The sequence below is a fragment of the Xenopus laevis genome, chromosome 1L (assembly GCF_017654675.1).
Source record: "Xenopus laevis strain J_2021 chromosome 1L, Xenopus_laevis_v10.1, whole genome shotgun sequence".
Taxonomy (NCBI): Eukaryota; Metazoa; Chordata; class Amphibia; order Anura; family Pipidae; genus Xenopus; species Xenopus laevis.
In genome coordinates this window covers 166,824,063-166,849,349 of record NC_054371.1, presented here as the reverse complement: position 1 = coordinate 166,849,349, position 25,287 = coordinate 166,824,063, and the positions used below count along the sequence as shown (strand labels likewise).

The 25,287-nt window shown below is 38.2% G+C and overlaps 1 protein-coding gene across 5 annotated transcripts in view; it reads left to right on the top strand.

Moving 5' to 3' along the window:
- hic2.L (hypermethylated in cancer 2 L homeolog) overlaps positions 1-24,434 on the top strand; it is a 32,267-nt gene extending 7,833 nt beyond the window's left edge. Inside the window, exons 2-3 of one of the 5 annotated variants that reach the window (XM_041583279.1) lie at positions 6,866-6,910; positions 15,261-24,434. In XM_041583279.1, the coding sequence (XP_041439213.1) occupies positions 15,289-16,905 (1,617 nt within the window). In that variant the 5' untranslated portion in view covers positions 6,866-6,910; positions 15,261-15,288 and the 3' untranslated portion in view covers positions 16,906-24,434. 5 annotated transcript variants of the gene reach the window in all.
- Positions 24,435-25,287: the final 853 nt, after the last annotated feature.

Genomic DNA, 25,287 nt, shown 5'->3' with positions numbered 1-25,287 from the left:
GTGTATAAAAATACATGGACTGTACTGGGTTGTATGTAGTCTTGCTATTCGCTTGTGTGGTCTCCATTCTGCTTAAGTGCTCTATAAATGTATTTATTTGATATAACTTTGCTGTAATCCAGAACATATGGCATGTTGAATAATATTGATTGCTGCATGAGTGACAGCATTGCTTTACACCATTGCTGTATTGTGAGACTTTTAGTTAACTAGTACCTTCTAAATGGCTAATGCTGTTGGCTATCTGTACCCTCTAGCTCATCCCATGTATGAGTTGCATGTACAAAAAAAAAAGGGCTCTGTTAGTACAGGGTCATGTTGCTCCCTCCAGCTACCTTGCTTGAACAGCTGCCTGCCCTGCTTTCAACGGGTATTGCAAGTTTTAGTTATTGAATGGGTTATTGAATAAGCTTATAATATTTAAAGACTTGGGAAAGGTGGAGGGGCATTGTAGCTATTAGACCACCTGCTTTTCTGTTCAAATTCATATTCATGCTTCTGTGGAAGAACTTTTAGCAGAGAAATGAACATTATGCATTTACATGGATTCCTCGCAATGAGAAAAAAAAAAAATAAGATTCAGTCAATTTTTAGTGCTGCAGAGACTTACAGACAAACTTGACAACCCAGCTGGTTGGTTTCACTAATATAGAAATTATATATTTGTTATTAATTACAAGAAAAGGATTATTGTCATCTCTTCTGCATACATAACATACACAAGACAAAATTCCAAAGTTACCATGTTTTCCTTCCCCACTCCCACCCCTGCACACTTCCACTTACATATTACTCGTTACTCCCCCCCCCCGCATACACAAAGATATAATATTGTGTCGGCATATACTGCCATAAATACATTGTGATGAACCCTATACAACAATTTGTGCAAAATTAGATGGTTTTAGGAGAGAAGTGCTTAAATAAAGGGCACACTTTATCTTCATATTTCCCATCTAACTGAAATTTTTTAACATGAGTGTTTTAAGTTTGTATGTTTTCACCATGTATAAGCACAGCCATATTTATTATGCCCTTAGCCCTCCAGTTATGATGATGAGGGTTACTGTAACCTCAGATTTTCTAGCAGAATTGCTTGTATATTGGTTTCTATCCATACTATTTCCATACAGGTTATCAGAGCAACCAGGAAGTGTATCTGTCGTTTATGAATTAATTTTTTTTTTTTTAATGGGATTATAAATGGGGACACTTCTGGAGCTTATGGCCATCCTGCCAGTGGGACAGTAACTCTTTTTAAGCAAGATTAAAAATGCTGGTCGAGCAAATAAAATAGAAGCTTGGTTACGCTAAATCAAACATAAAACGAACATATTCAGTTTTTAAGCTTTCCATTCGGAAAAATGTCATAATAGGGGGGGTGGGAAAGCCTTTTACTTCCCTATACATAAATCATGTAAGAAGAAATTTGCTTGTGGCCCAATAGCATGGCCTGACACTGGGAGTATTGCAGTTCAAACAGGTTTGTAAATGAAATGGTGAAAGGCAATAATAATGGAGCACTACCCAACCCTATCCCCGCCTCTGGCATTGTTTTGTTTGGGAAATGGTTGGGGGGGTGGCTGGAAAAGTAGGAAGGGCTTTCTCTGCCACCCCCGATGTGTAGACCACAAATATATCCACGGCATCAGACAGAGCTTATGGAAGCCAGCTAATTATGTTCAATAAGTGCAAATAACACTTGGTCTCCCACAGTAGAAGTTGTATTCTTCTCTATTAAAGTAAAAGGGAAGACAACACCACCCGGCAGTAATTGTAATGATTGGCTGGAGCCCTATCAGCAGAAAATTTCCCCGGACCAGGGTTCTTCCAGAGAGCACACTAAGCAATCCTCTTCCTGCTTCTTATTTCTTCATGTGGGTGTGCATGTGCCGTGGAATTAAAAGATGAACTTTAACAAAAAAATGCCCTTTTGACTCTACTGTGCAAGTGTCGGCCCCAGGGTTTTAAAGAGAGAAGTGGAAGAAGAGAATCGCTCTGTGGTGCTCGCTGAGAAGGACCCCTGGCTTGGTCAGTTTTCTGCTAACAGGTCCCCCAACCCATGGTATCTGGTAAGTGATTACAATCACTCGTGGGCACCCATAATGATTGACTTTCCTTCTATAAAGGGTATTTTTGGATGCCCTCTCATTCAGGCAGCAAAGGAATGCACATAAACGATTATAATTTGACTGCTCGGGTATCTTGAAAGCTTATCATGGGATTTACTACATGGCATTTGGACAGTCGCTACCTATTGTAGTGGTGGTGGTGATAGTGGTAGTAGTTGTTTTATACAAACAGTCACAATTTATTTCAGCCATACACATTTTGAATACAGTGTTTATTGACACGTATACAGGTATGGGATCCGTTATCCGGGAAAGCTCAGAATTACCGAATAAATGTCTCCAATAGATTTAATTTTATGCAAATAATCCTAATTTGTAAAAGTTTTTTCCTTTTTCTCTGTTATAATAAAACTGTACCTTGTGCTTGATCCAGACTAATATATAATTAATCCTTATTGGAAGCAAAACCAGTCCATTTGGTTTATTTAAAGTTGCCATGATTTTCTAGACTTAATTATGAAGATCCAAATTACTGAAAGCCCCATTATCTGGAAAGCCCCGGGTCCCAAGCACTCTGGATAACCGCTCCAATACCTGTATGAACGCAAGACTTTGCACCACCATGTGCACCAGACAAATGTAATACTTGTATTACAGTAAAACCTCAATTTTACATTCCCTGACTTAAGGTTTCCCCTAATTTTGCAGTTTTTTTGTGGTCCCACCAATTTATAATTCATAATGCATTTCCCTGATTTTACATTTTCCCAGATATTACACCATATTTTTCGGTCCCTTGAAAATTGTAAAATGGGGGCTGTACTGTCTACTTTCATTGCTCTTTATTAGCTAGTCTGGCTTCTTTCAGGGTTAAAAAGGGTTAATTGTGTTGTGAGCAATTCCTGAAAAGACTCCACTCAGTAATAAGTCATAGCAATGAAGCAAGGGTTTGATCCTTTTCCAAGATAAATGCAAAAGCAGCACAGATAAAAGGCTTTGCTTCTGCCTTACCTGTTCTGCAGTAAGTGTGAGGTGTGACTGCTCCTGGAACTGGTCCCAGTCAAACCAACAGGCCGTATTACTCCTTGTGCTTCCTTTTCTCTTATGTTAATTTCCTAACCTGTCCTTTTCTATCCTATTGTGTCCTATTGAATGCCATTGGAGCTGTGACTGGAACACCTCTATGTCAAAACACTCAAGCAGTCATTAAAAAAACCTTTATAACCCATCAGTGCAACTAAGACTACTACTCATTGTAAAAATGATATCCTTACAGTAAGTCTGTGTGTTATTGTTTCTGCTGGCAAAACAGCAGTCCTTTGCAAATGTCAAAGAGCTGTATATACTATAAAGCACCTTTCCTTTGCCCTGTAAGTTGATTCAGCCCTGTTAGACTAAAGTCCACTTTAAATAATGCATCAGCATGTTTGTTCCTGGCCCTTTTTGCCATCCTGTAATACAGATCATGAGCTATTCTCCATCTCGTTGAAAGCTTATTCATTACTCAGGGGCTTTTTCTTCCTCCTAAAATGTATCAGGCAGCGGAAACACTCGGCTAAGTGTGTCCAGCCGCCTTTACATATCTATTTTGTAGGGACCCAGGGGGCCTGGTTTATGGATTGGTTCCGGTATGGGAGCAGAGAGGAGGATCACACTGTCAACCTATTGACAAATTTTTGGACAGATCTAAAATAAGATTGTTTGATTTTTGTTTCATCTCTACTTGCCAAATTCTTTAAGTTTGCCCATAAATATAACTTGTACTCACCTATTCCATGTGCGCTGGTTTGATTTAGACATACTTCTCAAAAATTTTACAGATTTACTCTGACCAATGATTTGCCTGCATTTTTTAGTTCGGTAATTGTCAGTAATTTGTTTTAGATGAGATTGTTACATTTACATTGCCAGATTTTGTGTAGCATGAGTTTCGATCATACTGCCTGACTAGGCGAGGAGTGGGGACCTTCTTGCTTTTAAATCCCTAAATAAAGTTTTTTTTTTTTTTTCCCAAATCGACATCTAGTATTGTAGTATGTCCACTGCGTGGAAAAAAAGTGTAGTTATGGGACCTGTTTACCAGAATGCTTGGGACCTGGGGTTTTCCAGATAATGGATCTTTCCATACTTTGGATCTTCATACCTTAAGTCTACTAGAAAATCATGTTAACATTAAATAAAATAGGCTGATTTTGCTTTCAATAAGGATTAATTATATCTTCGTTGGGATCAAGTACAATGTACTGTTTTATTACTACATAGAAAAAGGAAATAATTTTTAAAATTGTGATTATTTAGATAAAATGGAGTCTATGGGAGACATCCTTTCTGTAATTTGGAGCTTTCTGGGTAATGTGTTTCCGGATAACGGATACTTGTACAACCATACCGTAAAGGATTGACTGGCGTTTAGCCACCTTGAGTGATGCACAATTGTGCAGAACTATAGGTTCCATGCAGGATGCTGCCACTTTGTAAAGTGATTTGTCTAAACTGGAAAACTGGGCAGCAAACTGGAAAATGAGGTTCAATGTTGATAAATGCAAGGTTATGCACTTTGGCAAAAATAATATAAATGCATGTTATACACTAAATGGCAATGTGTTGGGAGTTTCCTTAAATGAAAAGGATCTAGGGGTCTTTGTAGATAACACGTTGTCTAATTCTGGGCAGTGTCATTCTGTGGCTACTAAAGCAAATAAAGTTCTGTCTTGCATAAAAAAGGGCATTAACTCAAGGGATGAAAACATAATTATGCCTCTTTATAGGTCCCTGGTAAGGCCTCATCTGGAGTATGCAGTTCAGTTTTGGACTCCAGTCCTTAAGAGGGATATAAATGAGCTGGAGAGAGTGCAGAGACGTGCAACTAAATTGGTTAGAGGGACGGAAGACTTAAATTATGAGGGTAGACTGTCAAGGTTGGGGTTGTTTTCTCTGGAAAAAAGGCGCTTGCGAGGGGACATGATTACACTTTACAAGTACATTAGAGGACATTATAGACAAATAGCAGGGGACCTTTTTACCCATAAAGTGGATCACCGTACCAGAGGCCACCCCTTTAGACTAGAAGAAAAGAACTTTCATTTGAAGCAACGTAGAGGGTTCTTCACAGTCAGGACAGTGAGGTTGTGGAATGCACTGCCGGGTGATGTTGTGATGGCTGATTCAGTTAATGCCTTTAAGAATGGCTTGGATGATTTTTTGGACAGAAATAATATCAAAGGCTATTGTGATACTAAACTCTATAGTTAGTATAGATATGGGTATATAGAATTTTAATTAAAAGTAGGGAGGGGTGTGTGTATGGATGCTGGGTTTTCATTTGGAGGGGTTGAACTTGATGGACTTTGTCTTTTTTCAACCCAATTTAACTATGTAACTAACTATGTAACAAATCAGTAGCCAGTCACTTATCTGCTTGTTTTCCTTTAAATGCATACCTCCCAACTGTCCCTTTTTCGCGGGACAGTCACAATTTTGACAGCTCAACCTGCAGTCCTGGCTTGTTACTGAAATGTCCCAACTTTATCTTTGTATCTTTTTCTGGCTATTCAGTACAGGAGATCAAAGTTTCTAACTTAAAGGGGAACTCCACGAAAACATAACTTAATTTAATGAAAAGCAAACATAATTTCAAGCAACTTTGCAATATACATCAATTACAAATATGCAGACTTTTCATGATTTTTAATGGTTTGGAACAGTTCCCTAAGCCTAGCCCCCTGCTCTCCTGCTGATCTGTCTGACTACTTTGTTGAGCTGGCTGACTACTGATACTATTGTATCAGCAACCATCAGCCTGCAACCTCCAAACCCCATAAATCCCTGCACATGTGATTTCAATAAAGAACACAACATAACAGTGCAATGCATTGTGGGCTATGTAGTTCCTGCATGCTGTCTGTAAGCTGTAAAGAAGTTGTTGCAATTTGTAGCATCAGTGTTTAGTCCCTCCTTCCCTGCCAGGATTTCAAATGATGCAGAAAAAGAACTGTTAAACAGCTGTATTTCAGCATAGAAAATGGTATTTATTTATACTTTTTGAAGAAACGGGCAACTGTGATGGGTATATTAGGGGTTTCTGTGTTATGTATGCCTCTTTATCAAATTTGGAAGCCGGAGTTCCCCTTTAATTGGCTTTTGGCAGAGAGCCCAAAACAGCCACCAGAAGCCCTTGTATACTTTTGTAACAATTTAAGATAAGCAGGTCTCTTGGGAAAACTGACTTGCAGCTTAAGGGCAATTCCCCTTCATTAGCAAAACTTAACTAAAAAAACACAGAAATTTGTTCAAACTTTAATAACCTGCCCTATCTATCTATCTATCTATCTATCTATCTATCTATCTATCTATCTATCTATCTATCTATCTATCTATCTATCTATCTATCTATCTATCTATCTATCTATCTATCTATCTATCTATCTATCTATCTATCGATGTGAGTCACTGATTAGGCAGCTGGATGTTGAGCACAGCATCCATTGTCAGTGCTCTCTGCCTGGGATCTTGGGTTACATGGGCAGATGCCAGCCTACATAGCGTGAATGGTAATGAGTGTCAGAAATTCCTGGAAAATGCATTTCCTCCGCTCCAGGTCATTCACTCACTGAAAGCAAAACATGCTTGTGTTGGCAAACTGGCAGCGTTCCTTGATGGGTGTATTTATTTATTAGCTTCCAGCTCAGTTTTGTGTTAACCCATTAACTTCTTATGAGGCATTTGATTTTGACAACCGTTTAACCGCAGTATATTTCTTTAATTTAGTTTTTTTCATTTCCTCCATGTTCTAGATAATGGTCTTTGCTGCATGGAGATACCTCAAGCTTCTAAGCCGTGTAAGAAAGAGGCAAGAAGATAATTTATATTAAAGAAAATATTATTGTATCTCAGAAATTTATTTCATTTTTCCTGACCCTTCACCATTTAAAAAAAATAAATAGTTGACCCGTATGAATATACCCAGTAAATAAAGGGTTGTCAGATGTATGATGTGAAGGGAGTTTGTTACTTTGTTCCTTCATTTCTTGCCTCAGCAATAGTAACTTAAGTTTGTTTTTTGTGTTTTCTCTTTATTGTGTTTTTCCAACAAATACATACATTGTATCTTTATATACTTCTCTAAGGAGTACGATCTAACATTAACTATAAATGTACCAAAGAAAAACCTTAAACTTCTAATGCTATAAGTTACAGCAGAAACCTAGTACAGCATACAAATAATGTGAATGCTCCCATGTGTATGTACGCATATCTTTATTTAAATAGTGTTACTACAATTGCTAAGAGAGAGAAACAGGAAGAAGGAGGTCCCTGTCCCGTAGAGCTTGCAATCTAAGATGATGAGTAAGTTACAGGTGTTATACCTGTAAACATATAGATGAATATTCATTATAATTACTATATTAAGTACTATTAAATAAAATAGATTATAGCTATGATCCTGGCATATTTTTGTATTTGAATTGTTTGAATAGTTTGTATGACCAAAAAGTTGGTGGTGTCATACAGTTCTGTTGCCAGCAATGGGGTGAGCCGTTTTCACAAAGCTTACTTGACTATATAACAATAATTCAATATATACATTTAAAATATACATAATATAATTATGTATAAATCTAACCTGCCTGTCTCTGCCCACCTTTTTTTATTGTACAGGTATGGGACCAGTTATCCAGAATGCTTGGGGCTGGCGTTTTCCAGATAATGGGTCTTTCCATAATTTGGATCTTCATTCCTTAAGACTACTAGTAAATCATGTAAAACATTAAAAAAAATAAACCAATAAGCTAGTTTTGCTTCCAATAAGGATTAATGATATCATAGTTAGGATCAAGTACACAGTACTATTATTATTATTATTATTATTATTATTATTATTATTATTATTATTATTATTTTTTTTTTTTTTTAGGAAAAGATACATTTTTTTTTTTTTTTTAAATTTGGATTATTTGGATAAAGTCTATGGGCCAAAGCCTTTCCATAATTCAGAGCTTTCTGGATAACGATTTTCCATATAACTGATCCCATACCTGTAGTATAATACCCCTTCTGTTGTGATCCGTGTTTTCTCAGTGCCCTTCAATCATTGACCCACCGACATTGCTGTACTCCCTTAGGCATTTTTTTCCTGTGGCAATATGCCATTTCAATTTGTAATGAGATTATTCTGAGAATGCAAATATGTTCCAGATTCATGTAGAGAGCTGTGTAACACATAGGGAAATGTAGCAAAACTGGTGCCTAAAAAAAGGCCAGTGTTATCAACTACTCTTAAAGCCTAGTTAAACAACATTGGTTGCGAATAGGCCCAGTTATATAATATTTATACTGTATACTGTTTCTCTTGTAAAGTCGTAATCTCGTTCCAGTCTGTATGAATTACACATATGGATCGTAAGAGTGGGTGGGGCTTGCCCTGATCATTTAAATCTGTTGTAGGTGAACACAAAAGTGATTCCTGTTAATTCTCGTAATTGAATTTCATCCTTTTCTTTTTCTTCCAGTCATGCAACCTGGGATAATGGGGTGAATGCCTAGGGTCAGCTAAAATATAGCAACTCTTTAAATAATTAATACCTTATTAAGGGGGATCTGTAAGCCATGTGACGTACTATAGAGCCAGGATCATATCACTGCCTTTTTAGTCTAATTAACCATAGTACGTCCACTTTCCGATTTAATATCCCACTTCTACTATATTATTCATCTTGTAAGAGTTATTGATAAATGATTGAGGAAACTGTTATGATGAGCATTCGGTTATCCATAGTAATATTTTTAACCTCGTCATGCCCTGTAAAGAAATACATTTCTTTTACAGGTATGTTATCCGTTATCAAGCTCCTGAATTACGGACAATGTTTCATAGACTCCATTTTATATAAATAATCCAAATTTAGAATTTTTTTTTCCCTGTAATAATAAAACAGTATCTTGTATTTGATCTAAACTAAGATATAATTAATCTTTGTTGGAAGCTAAACTGGCCTATTGGGTTTATTTACTGTTTACATAATTCTCTAGTAAACTTAAGGTATGAAGATCCAAATTACAGAAAGATCCATTATCCGGGAATCACCAAGTCACGAGCACTCAGTCACCCAGGGGCAGAATTATTATGCATCAGTATATCAATACTACAGGTATGGCATCCGTTATCTGAAAACTCGTTATCCAGAAAGCTACGAATTACCGAAAGGCCATCTACCATAGACTCTTTTATTATCCAACTATTCCAAATTTTTAAAAATGATTTCCCTTTTCTCTGGAATAATACAATAACTTGTATTTTATCCCAACTAAAGTATAATTAACCCTTATTTGGGCAAAACCAGCCTGTCGGGTTTATTTAATGTCTAAATGATTTTCTAGTAGACTTGAGGTATGAAGATCCAAAATATGGAAAGACCCTTTATCTGGAAAACCACAGGTCCCAAGCATTCTGGATAACAGGTCCCATACCTGTATCCGATTACTAAAGCCTTTTCTGCACTAGAACGATCCATTTTTAACACTCTTAGGAATTTTAACATATTATACCATAAATATATTTTTAATTTGTTTTCTAATTTCAGCATTTGTACATTTTGTTTTCCTTCTAATGAAATGTGTTCTTAAAAAGAAAAAAAAAATTTGTTCATTTTCCTCCCTCTCGTATAAGCTCTGTAAGTAGTAGTTTGCACATTTTCTTGGCAGAATCACAGAAATGATAGCACAGGTATTACTGAACCTGTGATTTTGAGAGAGGTTCAGCTTTGTGGTGTGTGTATATAATATGTATGTGTATATGTATGTTAACATTGTCAGAGGAAGGGCTCCTTTTCACGTGGTGGATCTGAAAGGTGTAGCCATATATGTAAGCCGATTTGCGTGTTACATGCCTTGCCTTGTTTTTACTAAATTAATGAAAGAACTGTTTTTTGCTAATGCTTTGGCATTGCAAGACAGATTCTGAATAGATATTCTTTGCCTCTGCTGCACCTCTTCCTTCTAACCTACCCACCCCCGTGTTCTTCGTATTTGCAGTTGCTCTGTTTAAAAGGCACACAGACCTGGCAAACAGATTTTCTGGGAAGGTTCTGAGCTGGTGCCTGGGGCTGGTCTGCATTCCAGAAAGCCTGAGACGCCTGCTGGGCAAGTTAGAGGGTGAGAGGTGGTGCTGGGGGGATGGGTGATGGGTTTTCAAATGCATAGCCATGTGCCTAGGTACCCACCTGGCCACCATTTTATGTGAGAGATACAAGGCACTGCTTATGAGGGGAAAGTATTTTGGAAAAGACTCACTTGAAATGTAAAGCTTTCATAGCATTTCAAATTGTGCTTTTTACAATTCATCCTGCCAGCTGACATTTTGCTTAACGTTTTTAGTCCTGAAGTGTATCGCTGTATTATATGTTGCTGTGTTTTGTAGATTACCTCATAAATAAGCAGCACTTCTCTGGTACGAAGAATGTTTGGCTTTAAAAAGGGCTCTTAAGTACCCTGGAATAGGCCATTTTAAATGGCTTTGAACCATGATTTATAACTTGAAGATTGTGTCTGTATGATATTTATAAAGTGTGACCATACTGGAAGCTAGAGGCAGATTCTACCTTATAGGAGCTTTGGCCGCGTGTTCAGATGTCTGATAAGCAACTGTTTTGAGGGTACCAAATTTATAATTGGCTAGCTTTCTTAAAGGAGAAAGAAAGTGCTTTTATGCACCCCAAGTGATTTACTTACTTGGTACTCCAGGCCGGTGCTCCTATCAGCAAAAACTGCACCAGCCCAGGGTTCTTTCCGTGAGTATCAGTAGAGCGAAAAGCCGACTATTTAGTTCTACTGCGCATGCTTCTGCCCCCGGGAAATTTGAAAAGTGAAAAAGATGATCACTCCGTGGTGTTTTCTGCTGATGGGAGCACTGGCCCGGAGTGTCGGGTAAGTAAATACAACCACTTAGGGTACCTAACTTTTGGCACCCCCCAAGTATAAATTACTTTCCTTCTCCTTTAACCCTGTGTCATTATGAAGAGCAATTTAACACACCGGAAACCATGACCGCACCACACCGAAGTTTATTTGAGTAGTTCATGTTAGCAAGCCACATTAACCATATTTGGGGAGTTCAGCTCGTCTGTTGTGGGCCCATAAACATGCTGTTTCAAGGGCTCATGTATCACTAGCTGCAATAATGCCTTGGAACAGGGGTTCTCAACCTTTTATACCTATTCATACAAATGTAAAAAGAGTTTGGGAGTAACACAAGCATGAAAAAGTTTCCTTGGTTGTGCCAAATAAGGGCTGTGCCTGGCTATTTGGTAGCCCATATGTGGACATCACAAACCACAATTTGTCTGTCTCCAAGCCTGGAATAGGCCACTGGGAGCCACATCCAAGGGGTTGATAAGGAATGTGTTGCTCATGAGCCACTGACTGGGTATCACTAATAACTTACTGTTCTTCTCCCCCCCCCCCCAGACCCCTAAATGCTGTCATAGGGTAAATTTTTTATTTTTGATTGACACTAAGTTTGCATAACTTATTAGCGTTGATTTAAACTGTGGGCAATGATGCTGCATTTTGGATATTTTGTCATTTAGTGACCATCATTTTCTTAAGCCTATAATGACACTTGTTTTCCTACATTAAAAAGTGTTCTGTAGGAACATTTGAAGATAGTGTCCCTTTAAGTAGTACTTGCCCAGTTCATTTTGTCTTGTTTAATGTACAGTATGTAGACCCCTTGAGGAGGCCGTTTGAGCCAGCTTGCCTGCAATCCTATGCAATTCACAGTGGCATAACCTGTATTGCCCAGTCACTCTTATTCCTTTTTATTTATTGTTATATGAATCCTACATTTTTGGACTTGTATTTTTTTTTTTTTTTTTTTTTTTTGGTCTTTCCCCTGTTTTGTGTCTTTAAGCCATCAGCACACAAGTTTTGTTGGCTGCTGACCTGCAGGGATGAAGAAACTTAGAATTTCTATTGTGTATTGGATGGATATATCTCACAATATTAAAGGAGATCATGACCTTGAGTGCCTAGTCTTACAAACAAAAAAATTATGTATAATCTCCTCTTCTGTCTATTTACCTAAAAGCCATTAGGTTTGAAGTTACTGGAGCATCTTGCAATTAACCCTAGTCTAGGTTTCCATTGTCTTTCAGGTTAACTGAGCACAGCACTTCCTACAACCCTTTATGATATGTTAAAGGAACTGTAACACCAAAAAATGAGTGTCTTAAAGTAATGAAAATATAATATACTGCTGCACTGGTAAAACTAGTCTTTGCTTCAGAAACACAACTATACTTAATATAAACAAGCTGTAGCCATGGGGGGCAGCCATGCAAAGCTGAAAAAGGAGAAAAGGCACAGGACGCACAGCAGATAACAGATAAGCTCAGTAGTATACAATGGAATTTTTCAGATTTTGTCTATCTACTGTATCCTGTGCTTGAATGGCTGCCCCCGTGGCTACACAGCAGCTTGTTAATATTATAAACTATAGTATAATCTAAATCAAACAAACCAGTTGTACCAGTGCAGGGCAACAGAGCATTATATTGTCATTTCTTCATTTTGGTGTTACTGTTTCTTTAACAAGGTATTCGAGTTTGGCATGTATAAATAATAATGGGTGGAGGGCACACCAATTAGAATTTTTTTTTTTTTTTTTTGAGAGCGGTGCAACATAGCCCCAGACCACTCCCAAAAAGTGGACACAGATATACTTTTGTAGATATATAGGGCGTGCACACTCAAAAAGTAATCATTACCATATTCACACAGTGGTATTCTTAAAAAGCTTTGTTTATGTAATATAAATGCATCCATAAAATTACTTACAATCAATTTGAATCAAGAGTATTTACATATTAATGAGAAGAGAGAGAATTTTTTTGAGCATTTACATACCACCAATTCGTAATGCGAATACCAAGTCAAACAAGTGAGCAAACACCCTTGCCAGAAATGAGAATCGCCCGACGTATCGGCGAAAAGCCTTTATTAAGGGGAATTCCGCTTGTTGATGATATAAACTATAAGTATACTCTGAATCAAACACACCAGTTGTACCAGTGCAGGGCAACAGAGCATTATTGTCATTTCTTTAAAACACTTTATTTTTTGGTGTTACTGTTTCTGGCCTAATAGCATAAGGGGTCTTATAGCTAAATGCTGAATGGGGCTACAAATACAACTTGCTTTAGATGTACTAAGAAATGTTGTGCAGCTAAATTTGAGGATAAAGGAAACAAAGTGTAGTTACATGCGTGGGCCCATCAGTCTTATTGTGTTTATTTTACAACATGTATTGGCCCCTTGGGAGGCAGTTTGAGGCAGCTGGCCTGCAATCCTATCAAATTAGTCTCTCCGAGTTGAAAATGTGGTCTGCTGGTACCACCCATCAGTATGAGCAGGGGTGTCTTTAATCTGGAAACTACAGAAGAGTTATATCCCTCCTGCTTCCCTCAAGAGCTGCTTGTTCTGTTTCACAAGTCTGGCGTTCCTATTTGAGGCCACATTGTATAAGATGTGACCCTTATTGCTCTGATAATGCAGAAATCATCCGCTGATTAGTTGCACTTCTTTTTCCACTTGGTGTGTATGTGAAGAGAGAGAGAACACCTAACCTTGTGGTGACAATGTTTAAAAGAAAATGAAACAGATAGTTGTGTTTTTTTTTTTTTTGTTTTTTTTTTATTAAAAAAAACTGTAATGTATTGTGGTACCTCAACTCTCCCACTTCCCTGCTAGTTATAGGATCAGTCCTCAATCTCCTGCTGAGCCTGGCAGCCTGCATGCACTTAAGCACACACACATTTTGTAGTGCCTGTGTGGTCTCTCTTTTGTCCAGGGTTATTTATTTTTTTTGTTAAATCTTTTTTTCAGCTTTGCAAATGCCCGCCAGTGCCAGCTGCTGGTTGGGTGGGGGAGAACCCCTTCAGGTGTCAGTAAAACTCTCCTCCCCCCCCCCCCGTCCTTTAATTCCCTTTTTCGAATAAGCTCCCTTCATGTTGAAATAGATTCTCCTGTCTCAAAAAAAGAATCTGTTGAGTGGGTGAGACTAAGGGGTGAGTAAAGGAGGGGGTGGTCTTGCCTCTGTGCCCTATCAAAAAAAAAAAAAAATACAGGCCTGATCTTGAATACAAATATTGTAACAATAGAGCATATGGCAAGGCCTGCATACTGGACTTTCCTGTTCTGTAATGATACAAAAACAGGACAGGCTAGTACAGTGATGGATAAGAAAGGAGATCTGTAATATTTTGTCTTTTACTTTTGATATCCTGAAATATTGTTACTGGGGAAGTGAGCATTTATCTGGTAATATAACAAAAAAAAAATGATTTCTTGTACGATCTGTCTAGTTTTGCTGTCTGTTCTGAACATCACATTTTGGGCACACCTCTTCTCCTCTGAGCCCTACTTTCCTAACTACACTGCACCCCTGCCTCCCTCTCACTCTGCCCTGCAGGCAAGCCTTTGCATATGGTTTAAATTGACTGAAAACGTTGTCATCTGAACTTTGCTTGACTCTGGATAGTTTTGTGCTGTATTCTAAGCGGCATTCCTCTCTAGTCTCTTGCCTCCCATTTTGTTTTATAATACGGTATTTAATGATATGACCGAGTTCTTATGTTTAGGTCGGTTAAGAATACAAGTGATATACAGATGAGCTTTGTATATACAGATGTGGTAGGGGGTCTGAGCATACTGATTAATGCATTATACTTGTTATGTATGACAAAATACTCACATGGATACAGACTTGTTTATGTGCAAAGGTTCATGTAAATGTTAAATACTTGTCATGGAGGCACCCATACGTAATGCTGTTTAAATAGGGCCCTATACAAGTCCTGTATTGATTTGTTTGTGTATGTTTATATACACCCCTTTGTTGTACAGTACTGCATATAGTTTGATTTATAAATTAGTTATTAGTGCATTGTTTAAACTATGTTTAACTAGCCATACATGATTATATAGTAAAATTTACTTGCACATTATGATCTGTTTTGTATTTTGGAACACAAGAATAGCTCATTCAGTTCTTTTCAGAAATATTTTAAGCGACCGTAGTATTTGTGTGTAACACCCAAATGTAAGAGTTTAATGCTATTTTGAATAATGATACATGGTTCTGTTAAAAAAAAAAAAAAATCTTCATGGACAATTCTCTTATTCTTTTTTTAGGTGGGGTACATCAAAGGAAACGGTGGAAATGGATCTGCCAAACCATGCCAAACAATTGCTGCTTCAGCTGAACCAGCAACGAGCCAAAGGTTTTCTCTGCGACGTCATCATCGTAGTGGAAAATGCCCTGTTCCGAGCCCATAAAAATATACTGGCTGCCAGCAGCATGTATTTCAAATCCCTTGTTCTTCATGATAACCTGATTAACCTGGATACAGACATGGTTAATCCAGCAGTTTTCCGGCAGATCTTGGACTTTATTTACACCGGTAAACTATTAACGTCCGACCAGCCAGGAGAGCAGAACTTCAGTACTCTTCTCACTGCAGCAAGCTACCTCCAATTGCATGACTTGGCAGCTCTTTGCCGGAAGAAACTGAAGCGCACTGGGAAGCCATTTATTGGAAAACTTGGGGTTCCTAGTATAGGTCGGGTTGGGAGAAGTCATAGACTCTCTGCCCCACTTGGCCACATGCGCTTTTCAGGATCTCCAGATGGCACCAAACTCTCCCAATCAAAAGAGCTTTCTAAAGTCACAGGACCAGAAGATGAAGTCTTTGCTACCTCCAAACAGGAAAACTGCCATCCAAGTAGCAACAGCAGCCTCAATAATAGCACCAATGGTAGTGACCAGGAACTTGGCCTTGATCTTTCTAAAAAAAGCCCATCCCTTCCTGCGCAAGATGATACTTTGCAAGCAGACAGCCGTGCAGGTTCTCCTCAGTCTGTCTCCGCATCTGTAGCCAACAGTGCCTCTTATGAAGATTTGGACCTCCAAAAAAATAACTGTGAGCCAATGGAGTTGGAGGGAGTGGATGAGAACAACTCTGACATAGGGCCAAAGAAACTCCACCGCCATGCTTCACGTAAAAAGGAATGGGTGAAAATTGAAGGGGACAAGTCTGCAGAAGATGGGGGAGAGACGATGCCAAATGGTGTTATTGTTGGGCCATTGTCAAAGGAAAAGAGACTGAGTGGAATTTATAGTTCAGAACAGAATTTCCAGTGCAAAGATGAGATTGAAAATGGCAAAGATAACAGTGAGGAGAGTGGACACAGTGAGAGTGAGTGCAGTCAGAATGCCAACTATGTTTATCGGCAGGAAGGGTTCGAGACTGTGCCATTTGGTGACAACCTATATGTCTGCATCCCTTGTGGAAAAGGTTTTCCTAACTCAGAGCAGCTAAATGCACATGTTGAAACACACACCGAAGAGGAGCTATATATCAAAGAGGAGGATTCCTATAGTAAAGAGGAAGCAGAGGACCTGTCCACTCCTAACACCACCTTTTCAAATGAGCCACGCCCCTTTAAGTGCTCCGTATGTGAGAGAAGCTATAAGGATCCAGCAACTTTGCGACAGCATGAAAAAACTCATTGGCTGACCCGTCCCTTTCCCTGTAACATATGTGGCAAGATGTTCACTCAGAGGGGCACTATGACCCGCCACATGAGGAGCCACCTTGGCCTGAAGCCCTTTGCTTGTGAAGAGTGCGGAATGCGCTTTACCAGGCAGTATCGACTGACAGAGCACATGCGTGTCCACTCAGGGGAAAAGCCCTACGAATGTCAGCTCTGCGGAGGAAAATTCACCCAGCAGCGCAATCTGATCAGTCATCTGCGTATGCACACTTCCCCATCATAAACCAAAGACTCACGTGACATCCTAAGAATGTGCTTCTCTCATGCGTGCACACACAAACCAATTTACCTTCCTTATGACTTGCTGCTTTAAGGGTACTCTGTTTTCCAGTTAGGTCGTATGAGAAGTGGAGTGGTTTCACATCTCCCCAAAGCTTTAACTTGTAACAAACGACCATGGCATTTCATCTTATGGTACTGAAGAAGCCAATGATATGTGCTGCACCATGGCTTCCATCCATGAAGAGCAAATGATTTTTGGCACGAAATCTCAATCACCCTCCAGTTTAGCCCATTAATTAGCTTGGCACCTACAAACGACAAAAAAAAAAAAAATCATCTACCTAAGAAATTACTACACCGTGCCAGTGTGAGGCATAACAAATTAGTTTGCTCTTATTTGAAACTGGGAGCACTCATACAGTACATTTTGTAGTCGGGCTTTTAGTGGAGATTGGAGGGATGATTGGGCAGGCTGAATGCATTAGGCCTGTTGCACGTATTCCAGTAACCTGCATTTTATCTCTTCCTTGCCCTGTCGTTGCCTACATTAGTCCGGCCTTAAGAGGTGCTGGCCTCCTACTTTAATCCGTGAATGAAAACCAAGAAACCTCACAAAATCCCTTTCCTGGTTACCACAGAGAGAGAGAATCTGGATTGATGCATGCCAGTTTCTGTCTGATGAGGAAAAGACAAGTGTCTGGCGGCATTTCTGCAGGGCTCTCTTGGTATCTACTGGCTGTGAATCTTTTGCATGCTCTTTTTGGTACGCCTCCTTCGTACAACTGTTCACCACGTTAACTGAAAATTTACAGCCACAGGGGAGTTTGGTTTATCCTTCTCTCATGTTTTACTTTCCACTCACTAATAGGTACTTGTTTCTGTGTGTTCTGGGTGAGAGGAGGTAAATATTATTGAATCTGTGAATTTTTTTTTTATTTTTCAACTGGAAGATTTTTTTTTTTCCCCCAAATTTTGATTAGGGTCCAGTTTTTTCTTTTTCATTTCTCTCCAGGCTTTTCAAAAGCAGTGGTGCTTAGGAATCTCAACAAATGATTATATTCTCTCTTGTAGAGGCTATTAATATATGTGTTCCTTTAACTTGTGAAGTCTTGCGATTTGGGGTGTAACGGCAAAAAAGCAGGTTTACATTTATTACTCTTTTTTTTTTTTTTTTTTTGCCCTGTTATTTTGCTGCCACCCAAAATCTAAGTGCTTAATTACTTCTCAATGGCCCTAGAAGGTACTCTAGGCGTGTGTTCGTGCTCATGTCAGCCCGACTCAGAGAGAACTGTACAGTAGACTGGTTATTTTTGCTACCTCTTGAATCCTTGGTAAATTTAACTTTTTCAAGACTCTTTCAAGCAGATCTTGATGTAAGTTTTTTTTTCTTTCTTCTTTTTGTGAGTACTTGTATAAATCTAGGACATTTTAAATTCAATTTCAAGGATAAAAAAAAAAAAAATCAGGAAAACACTCTCCCCTACCTTTTGGCCATCACAGCTGCTTTTACCCCCCTTTAAACTGCTGCATGCTGTATGTCCCTACATGAGCACATTTTTACCAAATGTTTTAGGTGATCATAATGGAGTTAAGTAAGGTAATCCAAAGAGCAAATGGTAGAACTTGTACTTTACCTGCCATCCGAAGCTGGATCCAAGGTTTTATCTAATTAGATTTTTTGAATATGATCTGGATGATTTAGCAGGGTTGTAGCAGCAGTACCACACCATTACTACTTTATGCCAGAGTAGAAACAACTAAAGGGTAAATGTATATGCTATTAGGCTCATGGCAAATACACACCAGAATCATAGCCACCATATGTAATATAATTTTGATGCAACAAAGCGTTGTGTTAAGTGAAAAGCAGGTTGGGAGAAATTAAAGACGGCATTATCCTATAAATTTAACTAAAGAGTAAAAATGTGCAACAAATTTAATTAGTGGCGGTATGCTGTTTATGTTAAGAATTTGCATTACTGGCAGTGGAAACTATGTTTACATTTAAGGGGATGGGCTTTTTCAAGGGCAGTGGCATGCTTAATGTAATCACCACAAAATGTGGGGTCACTTCCTATTGGTGGTACAAACTGGGAAGTTCCAAGAGCAGCTATGTATGATCATAAGCTGAAAATCCATTGCTGCCTCTTTTGGGGCAGTAATTGCAGCACTTGCCATTGCTATAAACCTGATTTGGCTTGCAGTGGTTTGCAATGATTTGTGTGCCATAGCCTTTAAACCCTTTTAGTAAGAACTAAATCTCAACCAGGATAAACTGTTACCTATAACAGAGAGGGAGTGGATTATCTAAAAGTGTAGAAGGCGTTGCATTAGTTTACAGCAAACAACTAGGAAATGTCAGATATTGATTTTTTTTTTTTCTTTAAATCTGAATTTAACCAAAGTACCCCATGGCCTGTGCAAAGGCACCAGAATCAGGAACAGTTATCCATATCATCCTAACCCTATCATGTATCTCACACCTCATTCTTCCCACTCCATTATCTGTGCAGGCCACATGTGGGTCGGTGGTTTACACAATTTAAAATTCATCCAGTAGAAAAACAAAAGTTTACATTTAATTTTCTAAAAATATAAATGCTTTTTTTTTCTTGACCAAAAATTAAATAACAAAGTAGTAGAATAGGTGGATTTAGTAGCCTTTTTTTTTTTTTTTTTTTTGCTGCCACTTACAAAATTGAAGGCAAATCCCACACAAGGGTTGTTTATTCTTAAAAATACTCCAACTCTTGAGTCACCTGCAGTACATTTGTGGCAAACCATGTCCACGGTTTATATGTTTCTTTCAGCACTTTAAATTCTTGCAGGACATTTCTGTACTTTTAAATGCAGGGGCTAGAAAAATGCTGTAATAGTATTACACACAAAAATCAGGTTCAAGGCAATTGCTTAAAACAAAATTGTAGTGTTGGGTTGCATTTCTTTTAAATCTCAGCCCCTTTTATCTACACCTTTTTGTCACCAGATAATGAGCTGAGCATGCTTAATGAGTAATCATTTGAAAACCATATCTGCAATCCATGAACAGTTCCAAATGGGGCAAAATTGTCACATTTGCCTGGTTTGCATCTTTAACCATTCAGCTCCCAAAGCCTTTTCCACCAGACTTTGTTAAATCCATAATTTGTAAGGAAATCTGTTTCTATTCCAACCTCAGAACAGAAAGTATAAACCTGTTTTTCTCATCTGCCCAGTGTTTTGTGTATAGGGTGTGCTTGCAGAGTCCATAATATTACTTGCATTTTTATAGCTGTTATAATCAAGGCTATTGGTACATGGGGCATTTTTGGGTTTTTTTTGACTGCCCATTGAAAAAGTTTAAGGGAATTTTTATAGTTGTTAACGTAATTGTGAGATCATTGGTTTTTTCCATTGTTTCCAGATTATTTTTTTTTTCGTGTCAAAATGTAGCCTGGCCATCTTTCTCAGGTAACTTGCTAATCTTATTTAACTTGAAACCATTACAGATGACAAATATTAGATTTTCTTTGGGGAGCAAAACTGGTAAAATATAAGCCAGGTTTTTCTTTTCCTTTTCCATAGTCCTTCCCAAATGAACCAAAAAGTAATTTCTTGATTTACATGCAGTGAGCTTTGGTTAATTTACAGCTGCAACATAGCCAATGGCACCCTTCCAACAAAGGAGAACTGCACATTTGCATGTATACATTATAAACATTGACCCCCCTGTATACTATGCTTTTGCAACTTTTTTTTTTAATATATTTTTTTTTCTCAGCACTTAATATCGACACAAAGTCTGTGTATAGTTGAGTATTGTACAATTTTCTTTCTTTCTTTCATTTTTTTTTTATTTTATTATAAAGCTCGCTGTGTAGGATTGTGTTATATAGCGTGATTTGAAAGGAAAATACATTTCCAAACTGTGACAACGTGAATAATATTTCTCAAACTTCAGGGACTGGCTACCTCTGGGCACCAAACCTTCAGCCACATTTCTATGACATAGTATTGTATCAAACATTTTTTCTGTATTTTATGAGAAAAGCAAAACACTAGTTTCATAATAAAAACAAAAAAAAAAGAGTCTTGGGACCTGGGTGTAGGGTTCAAGGGATGTGGGATGGTATTCTATGTACGTGGATCCTGCTGTAAAAGGAGAAACGCACCAATTTCTAAATGTAAAAGGGCAGGCAATTAACCGCTTGTTTAGTTCCTGAATTTTTTTTTTTTTTTTTCTTCGGAATAACAGGAAAAAATAAACCTTTTTAAGAAATGTAAAAACAATGTATTATAAACCTGAAGAAGGAAAAAAAACAGAAAAAGTGAAAAAATAAAAAAAAGCTTATACCCAAATCCATAAACTATTTTTTAAACCAAAGCACATTTTGAAGAAACCAAGTGGGATCAGAAAATAACTAATGGACTATTTATATTTATCACATTGTTTACATAAACCTTTGCAGTTTCAGACCTCAGCATCAGGCCAGTCAAAATTAACGTGCCATTTTCCAGGGTCAATGATATTCTACTTCTTTCTTGTGTTTATAGTTATATTTTATTTTCATGGCTTGGTTCAGTGAATGATGGCTAAATGTGATGATGTATCAAAAATTGGAATATTTTTTGTCTAGGGCACTGATAATTTGTATTGTTTTTTTTTTGGGGGGGTGTGGGCAAGAAAATCAATGACGAAATGAAAATATTTTTTTATTCAGTGCTGTGGCTTTAGTTCGAATGGGGGAAACGTCATACCCAAGTTATTTGCAGTTCATTAAAAGGCTTTACCAAAGCAATGTTGTACTAAATGTGCAAGCAAAGTTGTATAAATAATTGAATTATGGCTGTGTGAGGGGCAACTACATTCTGTCCAAACATTATAAATGTAACATTTTGTGTGTTGTCTGTCTGTTTGCATTTTTGTTGTCTTGGTAAGTAAGGACATTCACTTTTGAGTGTACAGCAATGTTTTATTGGAGATGCAGTGTTGGTAGCAAGGGGGGTAAGAAGGATCCTGTAATAATGTGACTGCTCCTTTCAATAGCGAAGATAGTTGGCTATCAGACCTGTCCTAGAGGGATGGCTAGTACTCAAGGACCCTACAGGCTTGCACACATTTGTTTCCAAAGTCATTTTGCCCAGAGAAACTGGTTGGATCCTTTGACTTCCATTGAAGTTAGAGAGGTATCGATCTGCACAACTGCATTCATTCCCAAAATATGCTGCAACATTGGCACCATTGTGCTAGTGAACATGCATGCATTCTTATGCCCTGATAACACTTGTGTTATAAAGTTGTGCATGAGGCCTAAAACACATTGCGTCTCATTTACTAACGTGGGTAATAAAACGCACCGACTTAAGTCGCCCACAGCAACCTATGAGCTCTTTGAACTACATATCTTAACTTGTAGCAAACCGAACACTGGTTTTAACACCTATTGTTAGTAAATGAGCCCAGTTGTGAGCCATGTGATTGTATGCAACCCAGAACCAGAGTTTTCCATCAAGTGAATGTGCCTTTACTTAAAGGGGTTGTAAAGGTGCCTGTATCCTTTTTCATGAAACATGTGTTGTAGCCATTTAAATGAGGCTTCTGCTATTATGGATACCCCATTTGCAGTTGTACTTCAGTCCCCTCTTTTCAGTGAAGCTAGATTTGATGCATTCGCTGAGGAAGGGATAAAATATTCAGAATTTGATGAAATGTTGTCGGTCTGTCATTCTGTGTTAGTGGTGTTTTTGTCTGACCCCTGGAAAATATGCCATTAATTTTGCCTGGTCTTCAAAAAACTAAACAAAAGATGGTGCAGATTTTTGCAGTGTTCTTAGTGTTTCACTTTGTATGTGCATTTCCGAATGTATTTATTTCATGACACCTGTGTGCTGGTGATTTGGTTATTACGGTGGGTTTAAATGACTGTCAAAAGCTGAACTCCTTTTCTGCATGAAGGTCTCAGCAATACCTCTTTCTTGCAGTGAAAGGCTTAGACTTAAAGGTGGGGTGCACACAGGGTTAAAAATTCTTTCCTATCACCGGGCCTGCAAGTACTCAGCAAGGTTCCTGTGAATGTGTAAGAGTTTCACACAACAAGATTTCAGTTTCAAAAGTAATAAAAAGTGAAGAAGAAAAAAACAAACAAAAAAAAAAAAACCGGAGTATCCTCAAGACTTTCAAATAGCCATAAATCCACAAACAGGACGTTCTGTAGCTCTTCTGTTTCATACTGGAGATCTTCTGCAATTCTTTTGTTGTTATATTTAATGTTACATTGTCATTGACTTCATTTGATATAAATATATATATATATGTATGTATTTTTTTTTTCCCTCCAAGATGTCACCCTCTTTCCCCCTCCATATGACCACCCTGTTCTGCATATGCAGGATGTTTGATAGTTTCCTCAGCATTTGGGAAGCGGAAGGTGGGACTGGAGAAAGTGAGCAGTGAGGGATGCAGTTGTACAATGGATGGACAGAGCTAGAACCACTCCTCTTTATTTTTATATACCATGCCTCACAGAGTGATCACAGGGTTGTTACGAAGCGCTAGTCCGTCTTCACCTTCATGTCTGTAGTCTTAAGCAACCACATGAAAATATGTGATGCCCCCCCTCCCCATGATATACTCATAGTGGGAGCCAGACTTTATATCTGATTATCTACAAATATACTTAATAGGGCATGTAATAACTTTTTCAGTCTTGTACATGAGCAACCAGACTTGGTGACTTAAAAGGCCTTCGTCTGCAAAAAAAAAATGAGGCTTGATTCTGTATGCTGTGCACCAAAACTGGTTCTGACCCCCCCCCCCCCAAAAAAAAGAGAATCTTTATAGACAATGGTAGCTGAGTTAGAGGCTTCTTTCTACAATGCAGGGCACCAGCGCAACGCATGACTGCTATGTGTACGTGATTCTTGGAAAGAAAAGGAGGGTTACACCTGTCTGGCTTCCAGGAATCTTGCCAAGGAGGCACCCTCTTGTGTAATAGTTCACACTGTTTACACATAATGAATCACTTGCCAGAGTAGAGTGTGTTTAATAAAGACAGTTTAAATAGGGTTAATTATCCATAAATAAAATAGTGAATGGGTTTAACCTGTAGCAGCAAGGTTGCCTCTCAACTTGCAGAGTGCCAGAATTCATTGTATTGTACCACAATAATTGGTCTGAATTATTTACATCAGTTTATGGTCGTGGGGTATCGGCATGCTTTTGAGCTGTGCTTCTTCCTCTCTCCATCCTTGGCTTAATATATCAACTAAGATTAGGGGGTGGCATATCTCAGGATTACAGCAAACTGGAAAATTGTCTGTTGGCCTCTTTATTTCTGTCCCGGTCCTACCCTCCTGCTTTGTGGTGCTGTAGAGATCTCCTCATGGACTTTATATTCAGGTCAGGCTGCTCTTTTGAGCAGATTAAGTGTCATATTAAAGAAGATACAGAAGATTCTGGCGATCTGAACATTCGAAAAACTTTCAGTCTTAATGTACAGTGATGAAAAACTGTTATTTTATGATCTTTTCATTAAAAAGCTTGATTGAAAACCTGTATTTGTATTTATTGCAAGACATTGTTGTTCCATAAAACAGATGCTTTGTTTTTTGCTCTAATTTGGCTTGAATTTCTATTTCAAACAGCAAGAGGGGAGACTGGTTATCCTACGCTGCTACTTTTATATAGGGGTAACCCATCATCCAGGGCTGTACAGGTTTGGGAGGCTTTTCAAGGGATAGATATATCTCTAGCTCCAGTTTAGCAGTGGCTTCATAGCGATATGCATTGGTTTGTACATTGTGAACTTCAGGCTAGATGGGTCTTTTTCAAGTAAAGGCCTGTTAAACCAGGTGAGATTTTGGCAAATGGTATTGCCCACCTACCTGCAGGTATCCACCAGTTTATATGGAAAGCATTGATATGTGTTTAAGAGCAATTTGAGTTCTGCAGTTATCCAAGTACTTAGCTGCAGTTCAAGGACTATGACTGCCATTAGTTTGGCAGCTTGAAGTGTGAAGCAAGTCCTGTAGAACTCTTTCTTGTAACAAAATGGCATACACGGGGAGGCACATTTATCAAAGGTCGTACTACATATTTTTAAAAACTCCCATAAATTTGAAATTCGACATTGTAATTAAAAAACAATCACATTTTTCAAATTTGGATGAATTAAATAACCCTGAAAACTCTAATCGAATTAGATTAGAATTTAAATAAACCCAAAGGCTGCAAACAACTCCAAATTGGTCACTGTAAGTCTCCCATTGACTTAAACAGCATTTCGGCAGGTTTTAGGTGGCGAATAGTCACATTCGAGTTCTTAAAGGGCCAGAGTATGACAAATCTCAAAAATTTGATTACATTTTTTTTAGAAAATCTCATTTGCATAACTCCATAGTCGAA